The sequence below is a fragment of the Xyrauchen texanus genome, chromosome 23, assembly GCF_025860055.1.
Source record: "Xyrauchen texanus isolate HMW12.3.18 chromosome 23, RBS_HiC_50CHRs, whole genome shotgun sequence".
In the NCBI taxonomy this organism is placed as follows: Eukaryota; Metazoa; Chordata; class Actinopteri; order Cypriniformes; family Catostomidae; genus Xyrauchen; species Xyrauchen texanus.
In genome coordinates, this window is record NC_068298.1 from 15,841,915 (window position 1) to 15,864,302 (window position 22,388).

At 34.8% G+C, this 22,388-nt stretch overlaps 1 protein-coding gene across 2 annotated transcripts; it reads left to right on the forward strand.

Moving 5' to 3' along the window:
- Positions 1-774: 774 nt before the first annotated feature.
- On the forward strand, positions 775-21,823 carry fam149a (family with sequence similarity 149 member A). 2 transcript variants are annotated; one of them, XM_052089203.1, is made up of 15 exons: positions 775-1,035; positions 3,200-3,292; positions 4,437-4,569; positions 6,897-7,036; positions 7,501-7,629; positions 11,623-11,790; positions 14,269-14,453; positions 15,159-15,316; positions 15,418-15,512; positions 15,759-15,938; positions 16,592-16,715; positions 17,290-17,412; positions 19,414-19,492; positions 20,886-20,987; positions 21,367-21,823. In XM_052089203.1, the coding sequence occupies exons 1-15, from the start codon at positions 911-913 to the stop codon at positions 21,441-21,443; spliced, it is 1,911 nt and encodes a 636-aa protein (XP_051945163.1). In that variant the 5' UTR covers positions 775-910; the 3' UTR covers positions 21,444-21,823. The 2 variants fall into 2 exon arrangements, with proteins under 2 accessions (XP_051945163.1, XP_051945164.1); XM_052089204.1 differs by having other exon boundaries at positions 15,174-15,316.
- The last annotated feature ends 565 nt before the right edge of the window (positions 21,824-22,388 follow it).

Below are 22,388 nucleotides of genomic sequence, written 5' to 3' on the forward strand. Positions count from 1 at the left end.
CTTTATTGTGGTATCAGTATTGCAATGGCTTCTGCAATAGTCTTGTTGCCTTCTTAATCTATATTATCCAATGTTTTATAAAAATTCAGTTAAAAAAAAAAAAATAATAATTTAGTTTTTTGTAAAAGCTATTATTTGATCTACTGTAATAGTATTTAATAATACTGTAATATCATGTAATATTATTTATTATAATGTCGAATAATAAGGCTGACTACATTAGGTTACACAAACAAAATAATGTTTAAATGTCCATGTAACTTAGTTTGACCAGGGGATGGAGTTCCTTGCTTATGCATTCTTGAATGGTGCATCCTGTATGTCTCTATGATACTTATAATGTTATGCTCACAAATAAGCATATACCACCATTACAAGCCAAAGCCCAAAAGCTTTCCTTTCAAAGGGAGGAGCTTACCAAACTATCTTTGTCATCTTTCCACTTCCAAACCTTCTTTTATATTTTCAGTCGTTTTCATATTTAGATTACTGGATATTCTTAAAACTTCTGAAACTATATTCATGTCTTATTACTAGAATTGTTATATTCTTCTTATATAAGGGTTTTTAAAGAACGCTCTTTGTATGGACATGGAGAGATTTTTCCAGAATGGAAAAAAAAGTCTTGTGGAAAAAGACTCCTGGCATGGATTGTTAGGTGTGTACACCTGACAGTCATCCAGGGGAGGGTGGGAAGTTTTTTGGCACCTGCGCTGTGCCACTGTAGCATGTCTAAACACTCTTTTGATGGAGCTAAAGATCCAAGGTGCCTCTGTTCATGGCCAAAGGAAGAGAGGGAGTTTCATGTAGACCTGTGAAGGGAAAACATAAAATTACAAACGACACTGCTCAGAAATTCTCTCTGCCCTGACTGTCATACCAGAGTACCATAGACAGGAGCATTTTACCCATGCACAGTGCACTGTGCTTCGGGAGGGCCTCATCTTTTGCCACCCTACCCCCTGTGCTTGCTTACTACCCAAACAGCTGCATTGCAGAGTACCGGAACACAGATGTTGGACTTGTTGTAATAGGGTAAGTTATGTGTACATTTATGGCATTTTAAAGCTCCCTTTTTATGTGAAGGCATAATTCATGGTAAGTAATACTAATGATAAGAAACAGCAGGACAAATATGCATTATTGGAGTTTGACTGTCTTTTATTACATCAAGAGTCAATTACATTAGAGGGTTGTTTCTCGTGATCATATAATTGTCATTGTTGTGAATTATCATTTAATGTGATATTTAGTCATAGAAAATCATTGTTTTTATTAAGCAGATGGTTGTGTTCTCACAACCAAGACCTGTATTATTTACAGAGGTCTTGTGAATTACTAACTACTGATGAATTATACTGATGAATCTTAGGAGACCCAAAAACGAAGGAAAACCAGTAGCACAAAACAAAGTTTAGTTTCAAATAAATTAACAATCTTTCAGTACTGTTACACTTTGAATGTTACAAGCAGTCTAGCTTCTTGTTGTCATAGTGATAAAAGTGACATTACTACATGCCTGTATATTGTACTTTGTTCTTGTTCTGTCTAAATTATTCATGACATAATTGTCAGCTGTATTAGGGGCAGTTTGAGACAAAGAGTGAAAGCTTGGAGGCGATGTAATGAACTGGCCATGGAGATGGTATTAGGATCTATGTGCAGGAAATGTATTAAAAGAGACACAAGCAAACAATCCAAAACAGCAGGCACAGAGACATAGTCGTAAAGCAGGCAGATAAATCTAATAAACTAAATAGACAGTCCAACCAGGCAAACAAAACAAAGGGTTATCCAAAAAGCAGTAAATCCAGAAAAAGAGGCAATGGTCATAACATGAATCAAGAAAGAATGGCATTGAAAAAATGCTCGATAAGGCAGTGTAAACTGGCAATACTTTGCACAGAACAATGGAACTGTATGGCTATAAATATGTGGTAAACAGAAAATGAGCAATGAAGAAATAGGTGAAGATCAGTATTCGGGAGAAGGCTCCCTCTGGTGGTGGGTAGGATGGTTAACAACCTCAGATGTTACAGGCAGAAGCATCATATTACCTTTTTGTACCAGCAAGGGTTGGCCTATAGGCCAAAATGAGCATGAATGTTAGTATACAAAAACTGCTCAGTCTGATAAATCCATTAAATCCCTTTGTCTATGTTAAAAGCATAAAGGGATTTAATGGATTTATCAGACTGAGCAGTTTTTGTATACTAACAGTCATGCTCATTTTTAACAAAAGCACCAATGAATGGTAATTTACTCTAAATAAATTAAATGCCTGTATGCCGTTATATAGACTAATAATATGGTTTGACCATTTATCTTCAATATTATTGGCCACCGAATCAATAAAACCTTTGCATCCTACTAATTTCTGTACTCAGTGATTTATTATTGTGTGTGTAATTATACCAGTTAGCTTATTGTGCAGTTAAATTCACCTGTGCTCAGCTTGATCTCATGAAATATACTTGAGCATTGCAAAATCTTTGAAAAACTGAAATTACGTGCTTCATTATATGTTTGGCTGAAGTTTTGAAGTCAAATGTCCAGCGTGAGGTGCCAAAACCAAGCAAAATGAGGTTGGGTTTTAAGGTGAATTTTAGATGGCGGTTTTAATAAAATGTACCTCCCTAACAAAAAACTTTACTCTAAATGTACCAAATAGTGTCTGAAGTGTCTGAGTGTTTAACAAAACAGACATCCTTACCCTTAACCAACACCGAATCCTAACCGATAGTGTTTTAAAATGCAAATTCAAAATAAAAGAAAAGAAAACACACATTCATTGATGCAACCACACCTTTTTGTGTAACTTCTTTGCCACTTTTACTTTTGTGCATGTTTGGCTGGACATGATCCTTGGCCATCAAGCTCTTAGTCCAATGCTCTAGCAGGTGAGCTACCAAGCAAGCTGAAGTCTTATATATATGAATATATGTATACTGTAGGTGGGTCTGTACTACAAGTATTTAAATGTTTTGTTTTTCCAATTATGCATTAAATTAAAAGTGTTTTGATATCATAATATAGTGGGGGGTGAGTAATAGAGTAAAAAAAAAGTTTTATAAAATCAACAATTGTACTCGTGATTTGTGGGACAATGATTAAACCACACAGTTGTTGTAGCGCATCTAGTGTTGGATGGACACCTCCTTTTCATGTTCATTTCCTATATCTATGTATTTTGCATTAGGAAAAAGCTGCTCCAAGAACCTGTCAAAAGCATTAGCTCAGTACCTGCACCATTCACCAGAAGTGTCAGCAGAGTTCCAACCAGTGACCTCAGGTAACACTTCATTATTATTTTCATTTCCATGTATTCAGACCAGGGGTGCCCACACTTTTTTGTGTGATGATCTACTTTTAAATTACCAACTCAATAAGTTCTACCAACTAAAAAAAACACAGTTTCATTTAAAATAAGAAAATGCTTGTTGGGACTACTACATGTATCTCTACATGGAATTCATCTTCTAATTAATAAAAAAATATATAATAATGTTCAATGTTGATATCATTCAGTTTTAAAACTAATCCCAAAACACCTACAGCACAATACATTACAATAGCTAGGGCATTTACCTTATTCTGATGACTTGCACTGAATGGAATCAGACAGTATTGCCTAATCTGTAGCATCACAATTTCGCGCTCTATTCTCAGAAGTCCTTGGAAGGCACGCGCAAACCTAGTTGTCATGGCAACTGAATAAACAAAAAATCGCCTGGTCGATATTTACTCGTCAAGTGCAAGTCAGAAACTGAAAGAAGGAAAGACATTATATTTATTTTTATTAAAATTTATCGAAAGTACGTTTACATTTTGTGCGATCTACCAGCATTGCCTTTGCGATCGACTGGTAGATTGCGATCAACGTATTGGGCACCCCTGAATCAGACCATGTTTTAAGGTTGTAGCTACAAGTATGTACACTACATGGCCAAAGTGTTTGGATGCCCCCTTTCTAATTAACTGGGTTGGCTATTCCAGTAATTCCAGTAAAGACAAAACTTATTGCTACAGCATACAATGACATTTAAAAGTACTGACTGTGCTCAACTTTGTGGGAACAGATTTGGGAGGGGCCAATTCTGTTCCATTTCTGACAATGGTGTTCTAAGATTGGTGAAAGAACATGACTGACCCAGACCTGAACCACATTGAACACCTTTGGTATGAAATAGAAACATAGACTGTGAGCCAGTTCCCATCGCTCAACATCAGGGCTTAACTTCTTTGATGCTTTTGTGTTTGGGAGCAAATCCCCACAATCATGATCCAATATAGTGGAATGCCTTCCCAGAGGAAGTACTGTATTCAGATGTCCATCATTTTGATCATGTAGCGTAAGTATGCAAGGATTCCTGAACTGTAAAAGAAGAAAACATGTCCTCTGAGTAATGTGTAATTACTCATTTCTACATTGGTAGTATTTCTTCATGTGGTCAGTCATCTGCCGTTGGTGCAAACCCTGTGAGTCACCTCCCCTTCTGCTCCGACAACCCAGGCACTGACCCCAGTCCCTCCACAGAGCACAGCTCCATCTACTCCTGGAGATATGACGTAATGTTCCTCTCTGCTCTCATCTATCTTTTGTAGCCTATTTATCAGTGTTGAGTAAAAATCTGAATTTAAGAAATGTCTCCCTTTCAATTCATGAGTTGGAATTTAATTAAATTTGTAACACCCCACTGGAGTTTGAATTGAAATTTGAATTAAAATGACAACAAGAGGCATTAACTGAATTACATTTCAAAGAATTAAAGGTTTCCGTCTTGTTAGGCTTCATGTTGTTTGACTTGATTTAAAGACTTTGTGGTAAATTAGAGCATTTTAAGAAATTACATGTTCTTTCACCATGGTCCATAAAAAGATTATTTAAAAGAACAGAATAGTATGAATTGGGGATCAGAGTATCAGAGATAAGAATCAGAATAATTTAAAAGTAATTTAGTTAATTTTCCTAACTGAAGGTTCTACATGGAACATATGATATGCAAGAATTGCATTTAGTCATATTAAAAGACTTTAAATGCAGCTCATCCAATCAGAATTCAAAGTGAAATACCTTTTATAATATAATGTAAACATGGCAGGTAACAAACACTAACACAAAGGATATTACTATTTATTATTTTAAATACTGTAAGCACTTAAGTGTTCAATCAAATGAACTGCTTCTACCTTATTTTGCAATTCTGAAGTAACCCAATGTAAGTAACTAAATTTAGAATAGTTCCATAATTTGCAGTAATTTTCTGACGTTTTTTTCCAAAGTGACTTAAGCGAAAACATAAGCGAATCATCTTAAGGAGACAGTGGTATGAAAAGTGCCATACTACAAAGATTCACTAGCATCAGAATAGTATTCAAAACAAATTAAAATGCAACAACATTTTTGTATTTTTTTTTTTTGTGACTGGTTAAGTGCTAATAGAAAAGATGTGTTTTAAGTCATTTTTTGAAGATAGAGAGTGAGTCAGCTTTACGGGTGGAGTTGGGAAATGTGCTATGATGAAGCTGAAAGTCTGGGAAAGGGTTTTGGTGACTCTTTCTGTTGTTACAACAAGGCGATGTTCCTTAGCCCCTGCAGGCTTCTGGTGGGCATGTAGCTCTGCAGAAATTATTTTAGGTATGCTGGAGCAGACCCAGTGACTGTTCTGTATGCCAGCATCAGAGCCTTGAATTTGATACGTGTATCAACCGGCAGCCAGTGGAGAGAGACAAAGAATTGTGTAACATTTGCTCAATTTGGTTCATTAAAGACCAGACCTGCTGCATTCTGGATCATTTGCAGAGGCCTAACTGCACATGCAGGGAGGCCTGTAATGAGAGCGTTACAGTAGTCCAGTCTAGTTATGACAAGTGACTGAACAAGTAGTTGTGTGGCATGTTCAGCAGGGAAGGGTCTTATCTTCCTGATATTGTAGAGTGTAAATCTACATGATCTTGCAGACTTTGAGATGTGGTCTGCGAATATTTCACATAACAACAGTAAACAGCAGCCTAATATTTTAATATTACTCTAAATTAACTTATGATTGTCTATGGTGTTAATGCAATAGCAGAGACGATAATACAACTTGCTTCTTACTTTAAAATATAGGAGAGCACGAGATGGCAGTATTACATCTGTATTTTAATGACTCATGCCATGTCCATGAACTCCATTCCATATTTGCATAACCTCCGATGATGCTCTAACAATATTTCTTTCCAAAGTTGATGTTTAATAAGCCATGCAGGATGTAAGATCTGTGAGTCTATGAACTATACACCTTTAAGGAAATAGAGAATATTGTCTGACTGGAAAAGAGAGAATACTGTGTTTATTATTTTTCATAGATGCAGTTTTTGTTCACTGAAATTTAATGCAATACAAGTCTGTGCGTGCTAAGTCTCTGTTGGTTGTGCAAAGCTTGTGAATGCAAAAATAAATTAAAGATGGAAGATCTAAGCAATCATAACTGAAAGTGACTACTGGAAGCGGTTCACACTGAAAATAAAGTTAATAGGTGGTTTCTTGTAGCCAGATTAAAGGGTTCTAGAATCTTTTGGGGGTTTCAAACATGAGATCACAAGATTTTATGAATTTAGGCCATTTCTACACTAATCTGTTTGAATTTTGAGAACTCAGTTTTCAGTTTATTATGTCATTGTCTGTATTTGCTTATTGCTTAGTTTTTATTTTATTGCCAGAACATTGTTTGTGTATGTTAATTAAATTGATCCTATCTATGGTTACTTTAAAACTATACATTTTTTTAATTAACAATAGCTATAACTAGTTTAAATAATATTTAATGGATCTTGATGTAATTAAATTAATTACATTTTAGCCTAAAGTGCTCTTTTTTTGTGGTTTAGTTTTTGTTTTGGTGTGTGTTCAGGAGTTTGAGCGGGTGAATACACAGCATGTGCATCGGCTCTTTAACTCTGTGGATGAGCTCCTGTATGAGGGGAGAGTCAGCAGCTCAGAGTCTCTGCAGGAAGAGTGTGAGGAGTGGAACAGACACACCCCCCATCTCAGGTACACCTTCGTGGAGTTATAGTGGAGTCCACAAGTCTGAAAGCTCTAGTGAAAATGCCTCTATTTTGATTTTTTTTCTAATATAGTGAATTAGTTTGCTGTAATGACAGCTCATACTCAAGCTGCCATGGACTCCACAAGTTTAGCAAAACCTGATGATCAATATAATTCCAAAATGCATCTTGTGTGATTAAATTTTGTACAATGGTGTTAAAATGATCAGTGTCGCAAATTTGCTTATTTGATTAGTGACTTAGAATTATTTATATATATATATATATATATATATATATATATATCATTTCTTTCAGTTATTATTTTCAGTGTGGTCTCAGACATTTGGACCCAACTGTATATTGCAGTCTCAGAAACTTTGAGCAAAGAGGGATGTGTAAGAGACATTTAACTGCTCTGTGGCTGATACTGTCAGTTTAACTTTGCTCAAGTTTCATCCCTGACCACAGAATTTTAGGAAATCAGTTAGAGCCTCCCAAACAGGAGGGTGTTCAGTACATCTGCAGGCGAGAATCCAGTACCAGAACCTCATTGTTCCCATCACCCCTCTGCCTGGACAAGAGAGAAGACCACAGCGTGTAAGATCCCTAATGATTCTCTTAATCCAGTCAGGCAATTCTTCCCATCAGCTATCATTAAGAATAGCAAGAAATAGATACATTTTCCCACATATTAGTTGTTTAATTGTTTAATTAAACTATGTTTTATAAATATTGTTAAATTTACTTGTAATAAAATAAAATAAAATAGGAAGCTCTGGTTTCAGGCATTACAGGATGCCATTTTAGTCCCTGCAGATTTTACAGTTCATACACTACCATTCAAAAGTTTGGGGTCACTTGCCTGAAAAGTTTCTCATGACCTTAAAAACCTTTTGATCTGAAGGCTTATGCTTAAATGTTTGACATTAGTTTTGTAGACAAAAATAGAATTGTGCCAACATATTAATTTATTTAATTTCAAAACTAAAATTGTATATTTATATATATATATATATATATATATATATATATATATATATATATATATATAGAAGTTTTTGAAATGGATGACTTAATTAATAATTAAGAAAAGCATCCACTAAGTGCCCAGCATATAGATGAGAACTGTTTAAAAAGCATCCCAGGGTGAAAAAAGTTGGTTGAGAAAATGCCAAGAGTACATTTCTGCAAATTCTTGGCAATTGTGGCCACTTTGAAGATGCTAAAATATAAAACTGTTTTGATTTATTTTGGATTTTTTAGTCACACCATAATTCCCATATTTCCATTTCTATTATTCCATAGTTGTGATGACTACTCTTATTTTAAAATAAGTAATATATATATATATATATATATATATATATATATATATATATATATATATATATATATATATGTATATATATATATATATATATATATATATATATATATATATATATATATAATTAAATAAATAAAGAATGAGTAGGTGACCCTAAACTTTTGAACTGATATAATGCCAATGTGCAAAGTTAAACAAACTATTTAGATCTGCATTGTAATTTAAACTGTACAGAAAACCACCATAATAATACAAGGTCAAAAAATATATAAAATAAAATATAAATAAAGCAATAAGTTTTAATGACAAAGCTACTGAACAGTACAATCATAAAATATCATCAAAATGGACCTGCAAATTTTTAAATGTACAATTTTGTTTAACATAAATAAGGGATTTAATTAAAATATATTCAAATTTCATGTTTATCAGTTAAAATAATTTTATCAGTTTAAATTATTATTAAAATAAGGTAGTTGTAATATATAGTTCCGTTAAGTACTTGAGTGTTAATGAGTGGTTGAAAAGGCTGATTGTCCACTTTATTTTCTGCTTGAGGCAGTGAGCTGTGAAGGAGGTCTGGCTGTCTCCAGACCAGTGCAGATGATTTCAAAAGGCCTGTAAAACTTGTCAGGGAAAAATAAAAACCTTTGTTTCTAAGCAACCCCGTTTGATTAGTTGATTACTTGCAGTCTATTTCACACCTTTTGGCACAGTATGAAAGACTTCAATATCAAGGCAAGTTTTTAATTAATTAATTGGTGTTTTATAGAAAAAAAGTCAGATATATTTTAGTAAGAGATTTTGTATTTGATTTGATTTATTTGACAAGCTTTAAAAAATGAACAAGGATGATATATACAAAACATCACATACAATTTCAAATCTGCCGAGGATAAACAAACACAATAAAGCCAAAGACTTATTTCCATTGTGGTCCTCAATGAAAAAAGATGGGGCATAGTTCCAGAAAAACTAACAATACAAACCATAGATAATATCTAAATATTAAAACCAAATTTCATCAAAAGTCAACATTCAATTACAAAAAAGCCATCTTTTAACAGCTATTTTAAAACGTCTCTCAGCCTTTATACATTTTAGTCTGGTCATTTATTCCAAACAATTTTACTTGTATATAAAAAGGTGTTCTTCCCCTATATCACTCTAAGCGGTTTGTTTTTAGCTTTCTGTAATTGACATCTTGTACGATGAGAAGTGCTGCTATACCAAAATGAAGCAGCATAATCAAAATGAGGCTGTACCAACATACCAGCTAACAATATTAATGTCTGAATATCTAATAGCTCTGCCTTTCTGGCCATAAATGTTATCCTATTACAGATTCTTTTAAGAGCATTTACTGCCATAATCTCCCTAGGTCATTTATTATCAGTTTGACATGCTAAATAATTTACAACTGTTTTAGATACTATTAAGGCATCACCAACCTTAACCAACAATTCAGCATTGTTCTTCAACTTGTCGCTAGAGCCAAATAAGATGGCTTCAGTTTTATCCAGGTGTAAGGAAATGTTATTGTCCATATACCATGCTGACATCTTTTGTAACTCTATTCTCATTCTGTCCTCAAGGGCCCCCTTATTCTCCTGTGAAACATAATTGCTGCATCATCCGTATAAAAGAAAAGATCCTCTGAACAGGCTGCTTTTAAATCATTTATATATAACAGAAAAAGTATTTAAATAACTCCCCAGAGGAACTTCGCAAGTAATATGTAGTGAGCTAGAAAGTACAGTATGCCACTTATATCAACACTTTGGCATCTATTTGAAAGGTAAGACTGAATCCACTCAATAGCTTTATCATTAAAACATATTGCTTTTAGTTTAAAAAGGAGAATGGCATGGTCTACAGTATCGAAAGCCTTCTGAAGATACATAACCATACAACACAGTTTACCTTTGTCAACCTACTTCCTAATCATATCAGTCAAATAGAGCAGGCGTGTTTAAGTGGAGTGTAAACTTCTAAAACCAGTCTGTAACTCATACAAAATATTATGGTTAATAATGTATTTTTCAATCTGTTCATAGATAATTCTTTCCATCACCTTTGACAGTACACATAAAATAGAAACTGGTCTATAATTAGTACGATCTAACTTATTACCTTTCTTGAAAATTGGAATAAATCTTGCACTCTTTAACTCCCCTGGAATTTTACCTTGCTCTATTGACAGGTTTATAAAGTGTGATACCATCGGTGTAATACATTTGGCACAATCCCTAAGAAATTTTGCAGAAATATTATCCTATAATGATATAAAGGTGCCACTTTATCTAAAACTTGACCAAAAGTACCTTTAAAACAATCTCATGCTTTGTCAACATCTTCATACCTCATCACACAAGACCAGTCAGCCTTTCTCAAGGCATCATTAAATAACACAGGACTATAATTTTTAAGCGAGCTAATTTTTATGGTATTATGCCACTTGAATCTATTTCTCTGCTCATTTTTAGTTAAATATATTAAACAATGTTCACTAATACTACACTCCAAAACCCCACTATTACATATCCTATCCTAAGGATGATGACCTCAGCTCCAGTAAGATGTGTGCATTCATTTAAGGTCTCTTTTAGCAGTTCATAGAAATTTATTTGATACAGTGCATGAAACAATGCCCCAACTAAAATAGGCTTACTTTTGGGGATCAGCATGTCCAACCATACTGCTTCGATAGACGCATTTTCCAAGTCTCCTTAACAGATTGCAGTTATCCATTTTTATATCTTAATCATAAATGGAGACATCCAACCATGTTTCATTGCTACACAACAATTGCAAACGTATACTCTATAGATACTGCTTAACTAAGAAAGTTAAACTGATGCTCTTTAAAAAATATCTTGACATTATATGTCATGTACTATGGTGTTGTTTTACTCCTCAAGTGTTAAGGTCAAATCTCGTCTTACAAACAAATGTTTGGGCTGTTTTATCTCTTGATTAATGGAGTCACTCTATTTATTGGTTTCTGGGCTTGCTCTTACTTTTTGCTTGACTGCACTTATATATTGTTTTGAAATATGCACTGAAGCCTATCATACATTATCCATTTGATATAAAACATAAAACCAACCCTCAAGGATGTAACCTCTCACCTGATTAAAAAATATGTTATTTGGAGCAATGGGAATGCTGAAGATACCCACAGGCGATGCATTTATCAATCTGGCCTATCAATGTCAGGAATTTGCGCTCTTCCTCATCTCTCCAACTCTCTCTAACTGCAGGCTGTTTGTAGAAGGCCACAGTCTGGCCCGGGGCCTTTGGTCTGAGCCGTCTGTCCTCAGCTCCTGCTCTCCACTGCCTGAGCTTTCACTCTGCCTCACCGAGGAAGAGGAGGTGTATGAGACAGAGGGCAATATAGAGGAGTTTCTGGCATATGATGGAAAAGAAATGTAGGTCACAAGATGTCTTTTGCATAATCTACATAACCATCCATTGGTAATGCAAAATGATTGGTATGCTTTCAGTAATATACCATATTCATATTTATCTATTTATATAATCAGTCTACAATGCAACAGAAATGTACCTTTGTTTTCATGTGCAAAATACTGATGTGCACTAATTTGATAATTTGGTAATTTCCTTGCATTCCTCCCATTATCTTGCTGTTGGCAGTCAATAATTCACTGCACAAAAAACCATGTTAATCATTGTTGTAATATAACACATATTTAATACATTCTGGATTGTATTTTCTATTATGCCCAATGTGAACCTGGTGATGTTGGCATCTGCCTAATTTGGCTCTGGTCTGAGCCTGTCACTTCTAGCAGGTGACAGATGAATTTATACAAGAAATCTGTAGCATTTGATTGGAAGCACAGCCTTTGATGCCAACAACAAACAATAGAGGATGTATTTTGACCTCTCTTTTAAAAGTTGATAAGCCTATTTATTTGACTAGCCTACATTCAGTACTGGGTGGATTACTGTGAATAGTAATCAGGTACTGATTACAAATTACATGACAAAAACACAATCAGTAATGTAATCTAGTAGATTACATTTTGGGGAATATAATCTGATTACTTTGGGATTGCTTTTGGATTAATTTCACTATTCACAACCTAATTCTATTTTGGATAGTAATTTTAACATAAACGTACAAAGAGGAAGAAATTGTATTCATTCTTTATTACTAACAAAACATCCTCATGAAAAGAGCTCCTTATGACATTTTTAAAAAGTGCATTAAACATTTCATGAACTAAATAAGCAGCAATGAAAGTGCATGGCCTAAGTTTATAATTGAAAACACTGAGACATCAAGTTAATTTTAAGTGCATAAAACAATAGCAACATTACGGACATTAATGACCATAAAATCAACACCAATTACTTTACTAAGTCAACACTTTTAACCCTTACTGTTTACTGATAGTCCCTCACCTTTCCAAAGCTGAGGTGCAAGATATTATCTTTTGAACAGCAGGAATATTCTAAAAGAGCAGAATATTTTAATATAGCAGAGTCACAGAAGCAACAATTGTGTCAAGATTTATGTCAAGTTTCATGCAGTGGACTTCACTGCATCATTAGCAAGAGTAGATCGATTGGCTTTGTTTCATATTGCTGCACATAGTTTAACTAATTGTGTACCCTGCAGGCATGATCCTTAAAGATGGCATCTACTAGATCAATTTGAAGCAATTATTTTCAATGTGTGAGTTGCAACCTGTGTGCTGATTTAGAATGAAACATTTTAAAGATTAAAAAAAGAGAATGATTAGGCTGATCAAAAAATGTTTAACAATTTATGTAATCATGTAATCTATAAAAATAACTTTAATATGATTACGAGTATTTTAAAATGTAAAGTACTTGATTTTTGTAATCTGATTACATAATACAGATTACATGTTATCCGTTACTACCCAGCACTGCCTACATTTAAAAACACAATTATACTAATTATTTAGCTTTTATGGTACTTTTTATAACACTTTTCACAGAACAATTGATGTATTGCTTTTGTCTTTTTGCTCAACAAATTAAAAACGATGTCATTATTTAACTGTTGCATGCAAGTCATAAACTCAATGTAACATGTTTCTCCCTTACAATGACTCATTATGGAATGTACCTAGTTCAGCTGTAACAGAAATGCAAACAGACGTACATTTGAACAAATTCTTATTTAAAATCCTACATACATTATGCTGTATAATAATAAAACTGTGTAGTCCAAGTAATGTACTTAAATTAATAATCTGGGTTCAATACAAATTAAGCTCAATCTACAGTACAGCATTTGTGGCATAATGTTGATTACCACAAAAATGTATTTCTCGTTCCTCCATTCCTTTAAAATATATATATATATATATATATATATATATATATATATATATATATATATATATATATAACAATGTTACAGTGAGGCAATTACAATGGAAGTGAATGGGGCCAATCTGTAAATATTAAAATACGAACTATTTCAAAGTATAGCCACAAGACAAACAATATGCATTTAGACATGATTTTAGTGTGATAAAACCTTTGTAAAAACTTTGTTGCCATGATGATGTGATAATAAACATTATGCCACAAATGCTGTCGATTGAGCTTAAATTGATTTAAACACAGAATATTCCTTTAAAAGAAATTAAATGAAGTCTGATTACTGGAATTTAAAATGTAATGTGCCACACTACTTTTTGACTAATAAGTAAGTAGATAACAGTAATAAATGACTTTGTAATCAGATTACACCAACACTGGTTAGGTAACCCACCAGTTGAGAGTCACTGCTCCATAGGTCCTCTTTCGTGCAGTTTTATTATTTGTAAATGGACCAGTATTAATCTGCTTGCTATTTTTTGTAACTTTAACTTGTAACTTTTGCATTATTCCATTGATTATAGGGAGGATGAGGACGTGGGTCAGAGGAAGTCTTCAAACGTGATCCCCAGGTGTGGAGTTCCGCCGGTGTCCCCCCAAGCATGCATTCGTGACGCAGTTGCAGATGAGCTGTTTGATGACGTTTGGAGGGTGGTGGTGGGTCTTCTGGAGGAGCTTTTACACAAGTATTGGGAAAAACAATTCCCGGGTGTGTGTGCATTACTTATACCAATAAAACCATTTGTGTTTATGCAACACGGCACTTGTGATTAATACATCTTTGGTGAGAGAAGAGCATATTTGCATGCTTAAAGGCCCTATGAAATGAGATGAGTGGCTTTTAGTTTTGATCTATATGCTAATGTACTTCTAAAAGTTGGAGAATTTTTTTTACTTTAATCATATATACAAATTTAAATTTGGAGCCTCTCTCTTCTTGGAAAACAGGCCAAAGATCATTAATGATTATTGATAAAAATTATTATTCATCTTTGGCAGAACCAAATTTTCATCCAGTTAAATGCTCTCTACAATGAAATTTGTACTCCCCATAATACCACTTGACAAATTGCATTTGTAGTAAAAAAACTAATCATTGAATTTGTTTTTCAATGTAAACATGCACTATATGGATGTCTTTCACCATTATAGTGGGTTTTGCTGTTTTTTCAGTGCCTTGTGTAGGCCTGCAGGGTGTTTAACTGCTGTGTCAAGTTAAAAAGAACTTCTGTTATAAGACGTTCTGTTATATTTGTTGCAATGTGTCTAGCTTTTTTAGCACAAGAATGTCTGAACAGCCCTTTATTCAGTTCCTGCTGTGTTTATGGCATTTTGGAGTAAATAGATACAATTCTGAGTTGGGAATTTGCCAGTTTTGAAGAGCATTGTGGGATAATTCCCTCTATCTCTAAAGTTCTTTTGGCATCAGATGGAAAGACACACAGGAGAACTTTGGAGAGCTCCAGTCAAGAGCCTTCCTCTCAGGACCCTGTTAAAGGACATCACATTCTGTTGTCCAGGGGTTCCAGTAGTAGGTCCACATTCCTGTCAACCTGCAGCAATAATGTACAGGTGACCACCTAAAACATGTGATTAACTTTGTCACAAACATAAGAATGTGTCTGTTACTTTGTTTTCATGTAATGACTTTGCCATTTCATGTATTTTTTCAGGACTCAAGTGCCCTTAAGATCAATTTAAATGGTGTTATGACAATACAAGCAAAGCCACTGCAAAAGAGATATCAGGGATTTGGTGAGAAAGCCCTGTGAGTCTGCTGAACTTTGGAAACTTAAACTACATTTTCGTACTACTCCGAAAGATGTTGCTACCAAATAACAACTACTAACATGAACAGTGTGTAATACATGCATAGTTATTGGGAAATGTCATTATTAGCTTTTTCTCAGGACAGTAGGGTCTGTTTACAGAGGAACAGATTTAAGAGGTGTTTTTATTACGGATAAATCAGCATGCAAACAAATAACCTTGATATGTCTTGGCTCCTCTTAAGATTTGTCCCAGAAGATGGAGCAACCATGTTAATGTGTGTGAAGTCCCAGGCTCTGAGAGGGTCTTGTGTCCTCACACAAAAACCTGCTGCCCAGCGCAGACTCCCCATTCCCAGCGGCAGAGTTCGGATGTACCACAACCTCACAGGAAATGGAAGCCAACTCCTACGAGGAACAAGACTGTGAGAAAATATGCTGCACACAAGATATGAACAGCTTGTTAAGTTTCTTTAATTAAAATGAGCTAATGAAACACAATTCTTGAATACATGTGCTTTTGGACAACATTATGTTCTTTGGCCATAAACAAATGTATAGAAATCTAGACCAACACAAATACATTGGAAATTGGCACAATATATATATTTATTTATTTTTGTTTTTTTTGTTTTTGTGTAACATAACTAAATGTACTTCTACTAAGATACTAATATATTTCAGCAAAGATTACTTGGTAATAGATGCTTCAGGCTCAGTCATGCATTATTTGACTGAAAATAAGAGCATTGCTTTGTATCCTGTCAGGTTTAACATAAAGAATGTGATATTTTGAGCTATTGCGGCCAATGATTTCAGAATATTTGGCTGCAGATTATTTAATGCAAGTTCTTCTGGGGTTCCATATATAACAGACAAAGGCCTTCTTTTGAAACGCAGACTCCTTTAAAAAATGCTTGTTAAATTGGTCCTTATTAACTGTAATCATTTTAAACTTGTGATCACTTGGAAAAATCACAGAAGTAGCCTCGAGGTCCTGCTGGGGTATCAGGCATGATTAAACATGCGCACTGCTAATTAGAGCAAGTTTATGTGTTCTTGGGTCTGTTTCTTGCAGATCCACTGTGAAAGAGAGCCTGCCCTCTCCACCTGTGAGTGCAATTCAGAACCACAGACTTCCTCACATTCACTCCAAATCTCCAGAGCAGGAGTTTTGCGTGCCTGTTTCCAGGCTTGTGCAGGTACCAACCCATACAAATGTCACTGTTCAGCAGACCACTGATATGTCTTATCTCTTTGGATTTATCATTTGAATGCCACTCTGTAAAGGTAATTTGCAGTTCATTCATTTGATAGAAAATTAAAATCTTCTGGTTTTAACATTTGCCACAGCCTTATACCACTATACTAATAGTGATAGAATCTAGGTTAGCCTTGTCCTTCTTGCCCTAGCTTGATAAATGTTGAAAGCCCTTGCCATAGACCAATCAACAGCCTATCTTTAAATCCACTGGGACAAAGGGGATTCAGCATCCCTTGACACACAAACAGCTAGCTGTGCAGACTTTGAACTCCATAAACAGAGATAGCAGCTGTATGTTTTATTTTTCTAAATAAGTGAAAGGGTCTATTGTCTGCATAGTCTGGTCAACATAACATTGGAAATAGTAAACATGGTTGCCCTTTGCTATGTCATATTGTGGAAATTTAAATTACCTTAACCTAATATCGTTTTACCATCTTTTTTAAACATTTCATTCTGCACTTATTTCATATAGTTTCAGGGTCACTATGATCTTTCTCTGTGTGTCCTAGCTCAGAGTGAGGACCCTGAGAGGTGGAGCAAGCAGTTCCATGCACCCAGTAAACAACCTCCCACCGTTAAGAGAGCCCATGCTGACGCTGGAGTCTCGGCCCAATACTACTCACACATACAGAGTAATTGTCCCTTAAAATGAACATTTTTACAGTAAAGCATGACCTTTAATGGGATATGAGTAGTTGACATGCACATGGACTTTTTTAATCAACATATTTCAAAACTATTAGGAAAATTGTGAATCTTAGGTCAGTGATTCCAAACCAGGTGTACGTGTATCTCAGGGGTATGTAAGTAGGTTCCAGGGGGTATTCAAAACATTGCATTTTCTTTGTTTAAACTAAGAAAATAAAAACACAAAAAAATTGTATGATTTAAAATAAATATAATAGGGATTAGGGATAAAAATATACATTTTCTGTCTCAACAGGGGTGCATTAAGGTACACGGGAGTTGGGGGCCCCCAGGCTCCAGCCCATTAATATGCCCCTGAATCTCAGTGACGATTCTTAAAATCCCCAAATCAATCTTTGACTCCATATGAAGTTAAGCACCAAGATCCTTTCTCTGTGTGATGTTTGGTTTGACTGTTTAAATCCATCCAAAGTTCAGATCCATGCAGTCCATTTGTCCTTAATAATGTCTCTTTTAATATCCATTATGTTTTTTACAGTAAAGCCCTGTACACACATGCAGTGACTTTATCACTTGATGTCGCTAGTAGTCTGTAGTGTGAAGTCACTCGTGGGCATTCCTAATGCTGTCGCTCTAACGTTATTGGTTAACTGCATCTCCGGTCATATCTTAAATGTTTTTTTATCACAGATTAGGAATATTGCTGGTAAAACTAACATATAATTGGATTAAAAATTATATGTTTATTATAAGTAATTTGTTTTCTTGTTGCTAAAAATTTACATTCTGCTGGAGAGTGTTGTTATGCAAACTACAGTAGTGCTCTATACATTTAATCTTTAACCAGATTATTGATCTTTCAATGTACAAAATCTACAAATCAGACTCTCTCAGACTGCCAACAATTACTAAAATATTATATTATAAACATTGTAATTTGACAAAAAAATCAATTTTCTTGTCCTTCAAAATTAACATTCTGCAGGGGAAAATGTTTTAATATGTACTGTAGCAGTGCTCAACTACTTATAAGTGCTCAACTGCTTATAGCATCATATCAATAACAAGATGAACAAGCTATTAATGTTCAAATCAAACTCACTCAGACTGCCGACATTTTCCTTTTCACGTATAACTTTTTATTATATCCATGCATGGCCACAGACACTGCACTCAACTTTATTATTATCTCAGAGGAGACGGATGACATGAGCTCCACTGACACTCTCAGTCACTCCTCATTTGCATAAAGTTAAACTTTTCTCAACATTGACATATCTCTCGCCACGCCCACATCTAGTTGACAGAGGTTGCAGTCGCTCGTATCGCTGGAAGTTGTCAGCTCTCATCGAAAATGAATGAGATCATGTCGCTAGAAGTCACTGCATGTGTGTACAGGGCTAACATAAAAATAGAAACATTTAATTCTAATAAAGAAACCATGTAGCCATAAAGTGGTATAAGCATGCACAGGTACATCTGTGACTCAGTGCAGTATCTGAACAGCATTGAGTTTAAATTTAAGCAACATATTTTTTTTAAACTTCTTATAAACATAAAAGCAAATTCACATAAATTCTATGCCATAAGTGTTATGCTAAACGTCGCACTAACATCCAACATTCAACATTTTAGTGATGCATTGCAAATGAGTCAACACTCGAAAAATTACATCATCCAGATGAAAATGCATACATTGAACAGAAGTCTCGCCGACATATGTGCTATTGGGGGATAGTCTTGGTATCAGATACCAGGCAGTTATTGCTAAATGATATAACCAATTATACCAATTGATTATAAAACCACATACCAAAACTGGGTTTCTATACTACTCTGTGGAAAAGTGATACTGCATCCTACCATTAAGTGATATAGATACTTTCCTGGCTCAGAAACTGCTGTGGTAACACTGCTTGAGGTAGGCTCTAAAGATGCTGGAGTCTATTGTTAGGTGTAATTCATGCTATGTTTTTGTTCTACAGTCAGACACACCCATGAAAAGGTCCTTTACGCCTTTGGATTATGCCTGTAACATGAGGACAGGTCGAACACCTGGGAAAGGTGGGTCATTTCTACAAAACACATGCCTGATTTTGCCAATGGCAGGAGAACCAACACAAGCACACCATGGTTTTAAAAATTTTCTTCAAAATGGCAGTATGTACAGTTGTGGGAGGTGATAATCTGACGTGGTGCGAGTTGTGATGCGGTTGTATGTGTTCTGCCACTCATATCAGGTCCTTGAATAAAGTTTAATGTGCGATGAAGGGCAGTCGGGGGAGTTTCTGGTGCCCAACTAGGGTAAGATGGTACCCCCTAGGGAGTAGGTACCCTACACAGACTTTATAATATGTGTACAGGGAGCGGCGGTACTAATTCAGCATATTCTGAATAGATAATTATGTTTACGTTTCTCTGGAAATACTCGTCAAGCTAACTCTTGCCATTTAATATGATGTATTTTAGAATAAAAAAAAAAAATTCAGTCTGGACCACTTCCGTCAATGAATACAAACTTGAATACTTTAATGAATACTTTATTGATTGAATACAATTTACATCTGTTAGTGTTGTCAGTATGGTTCCATTCTGGGCAAACTTCCTGCCCATCCATGCAGCATGGATTGATAGACCAGGCAGGTAGCGTATAAAGCTCTTTCAGCGAATGAGACTTTTACAATATTTCTGACCATTTCCAGGTTTAATGTTTGTAAAAAATTTTTTACGTCACTCCAAAAATGTGTTCCATCAATAGCTTGACTTTTCACAATTGTCTGTACCACAAAGCACCAGAATTCCTTTTGTTTGGAAAGGCACAGATATAAATAAATGTACCGTGACAGTGTAGTGATGTCCAATTCATGACTTATTCTTTTGATTGATTCATTTCAATGACTCGATATAAACGCAAAGTGTCTCACTCAACAATGGTGGATGATTTTGTTTAGGAGTAAAACTGTGAGGGAGATATATATAACAATATTGGAAATGGTTAATATTTATTAATCATTAACATACTTATTAATATTGGGATCTCAGCTATGTTCTTAAAAGGCTTATCCTGTTGGAAAAATAAACAACATTGATGCAATCTGTATATCCAAATAGTGAAAAATAGTTCTAAACAGCATTTTACTGCAAAAATGAAGCTCAAATTGTTGCGTGGGGACTAGATTGTGCATATTTATTTAATTTTTTTAAGGCTTATTGAAGTGAATTGTCCATTGGAACAATTTGATCAAATGAATCAGAGAATAAAACTGTATATTGGCTTTATCCTGAATATATCCTGGTAATAACACATTTACATGATATATTCACTGACAAAATTTTTAATTAATATCTGTATATCCTTGTGCATGTTAATGCATTCACTAAGATGACTAGTTGTCTCGTACTGGCGGTGAGAGCACACCTATGTGAGTTTTCACTATGGGTATCACCTCTTCTACAGCTAGTGGGTTCTTAGAGTGTGCCACACCTAGCAGGAGGCATATACCAATCTCCACCTGTGCTGATGGGGACAGAGGGAACATGCCCCTGCTCAACTCATTAGGTAAATGTGATAATAGCTTATGTTTATGCTCAAATGCATGTGGATCCTTATATTCACATAGTTTAAATGTACTTTTGCATGCTATTGCACTATGTTGATGTAAATTTGAAATAGAATTCAAGCCTGAAAAGCTATTAACTTTGCAGACTGCCCTGCATAGTCTTGATATGTATGTTCAACAAATGAAAACAATAAGCAGTGACAAAGGGGGGTTAATTAAAAGGAAAATGTGTGACTTATTCATAAAATATGGACATTGTTTGAACTTTGGGACACTGGGGATTAATTAACTGTCTTAGTGCAGTGTGCTAGGAAAGAGATAAACAAAATTAAAAGATTTTCATGAAGTTCAAAACCCATCAATACAATCTGCTTTCAGGTGGCCAGAGTCATCGAAAAAAGTTGAGCCGGTTTCCAGTGCATGCGAGGAAGAAATTTCAGCCTGTCATGCCATAGCAGAGCAGTTCATTTTGTAATTGAATGAAACAGCAACTATTGAACACTGCAAACACTGCTGCTTAATTGAGCATACATTATTGTGATTACTGGCTGTATTAGCATAGTTTCCTACCGTACTGTATTTTGAGTAACAAACTGTCACGCAAAGTGCCTTACATTTATGGAGAGTTTTTAATAATTACCTCAACATCTGGAGCAAACAATGAATTGATCCAGCAGGATGTATCCCTGTTGTTTTCATTTTTAAATGTATTGTCAGTTTTGAATGCCAAATATGTTTTCTTTAAAAAAATAATTAATAGATAATGTCATGTTACATAAATGTATATTAATTTATGTTGTTACTGCTTTTAGAAAAATGAGGCCAACTGAGCAATAAAAATCTCAATGCATGACGTATTTAATTCTTTCAGACATTGATATATTTGTTTTGACCTACCAAACTGAAGATCCCAATTGATTCGAAAACTTTCACCTCCTTGGCAGATTAATTTGCAATAAAATTATTATATAATTTGGCAAAGGTTCAGGAATATAGCAACACTGGTAGAGCATTTTCTAGTTATTTGTTCCCTGGCAATTATATCCCTGCAATAATATCTAAAATATTTCAGAATATTTATTTTCCCATCTATGCTCATGTTGTCATTCTATCATTATGTATAATTCTACACTATTTTCCTTCTTTGATGAATCACAAAACAACTGCAATAATAACGTATGTGTTGTCCATTTAGGGTAAAGGGTAATCCCCCAGTTGCTGGTCTTTTTTATCTTAACAAACGTTTGGCAGACCACTTCTGTGTGAGACAGGCCACTGAATTTGTGCCAAACCACAACACTCAAATAGATACACATAGCCACTAATCAGACAGATGATTATATCTTCCTGAATTACCTCTGCTGTCTGTTAATGTTTTAGCAGGAGGCACTTGACCCACA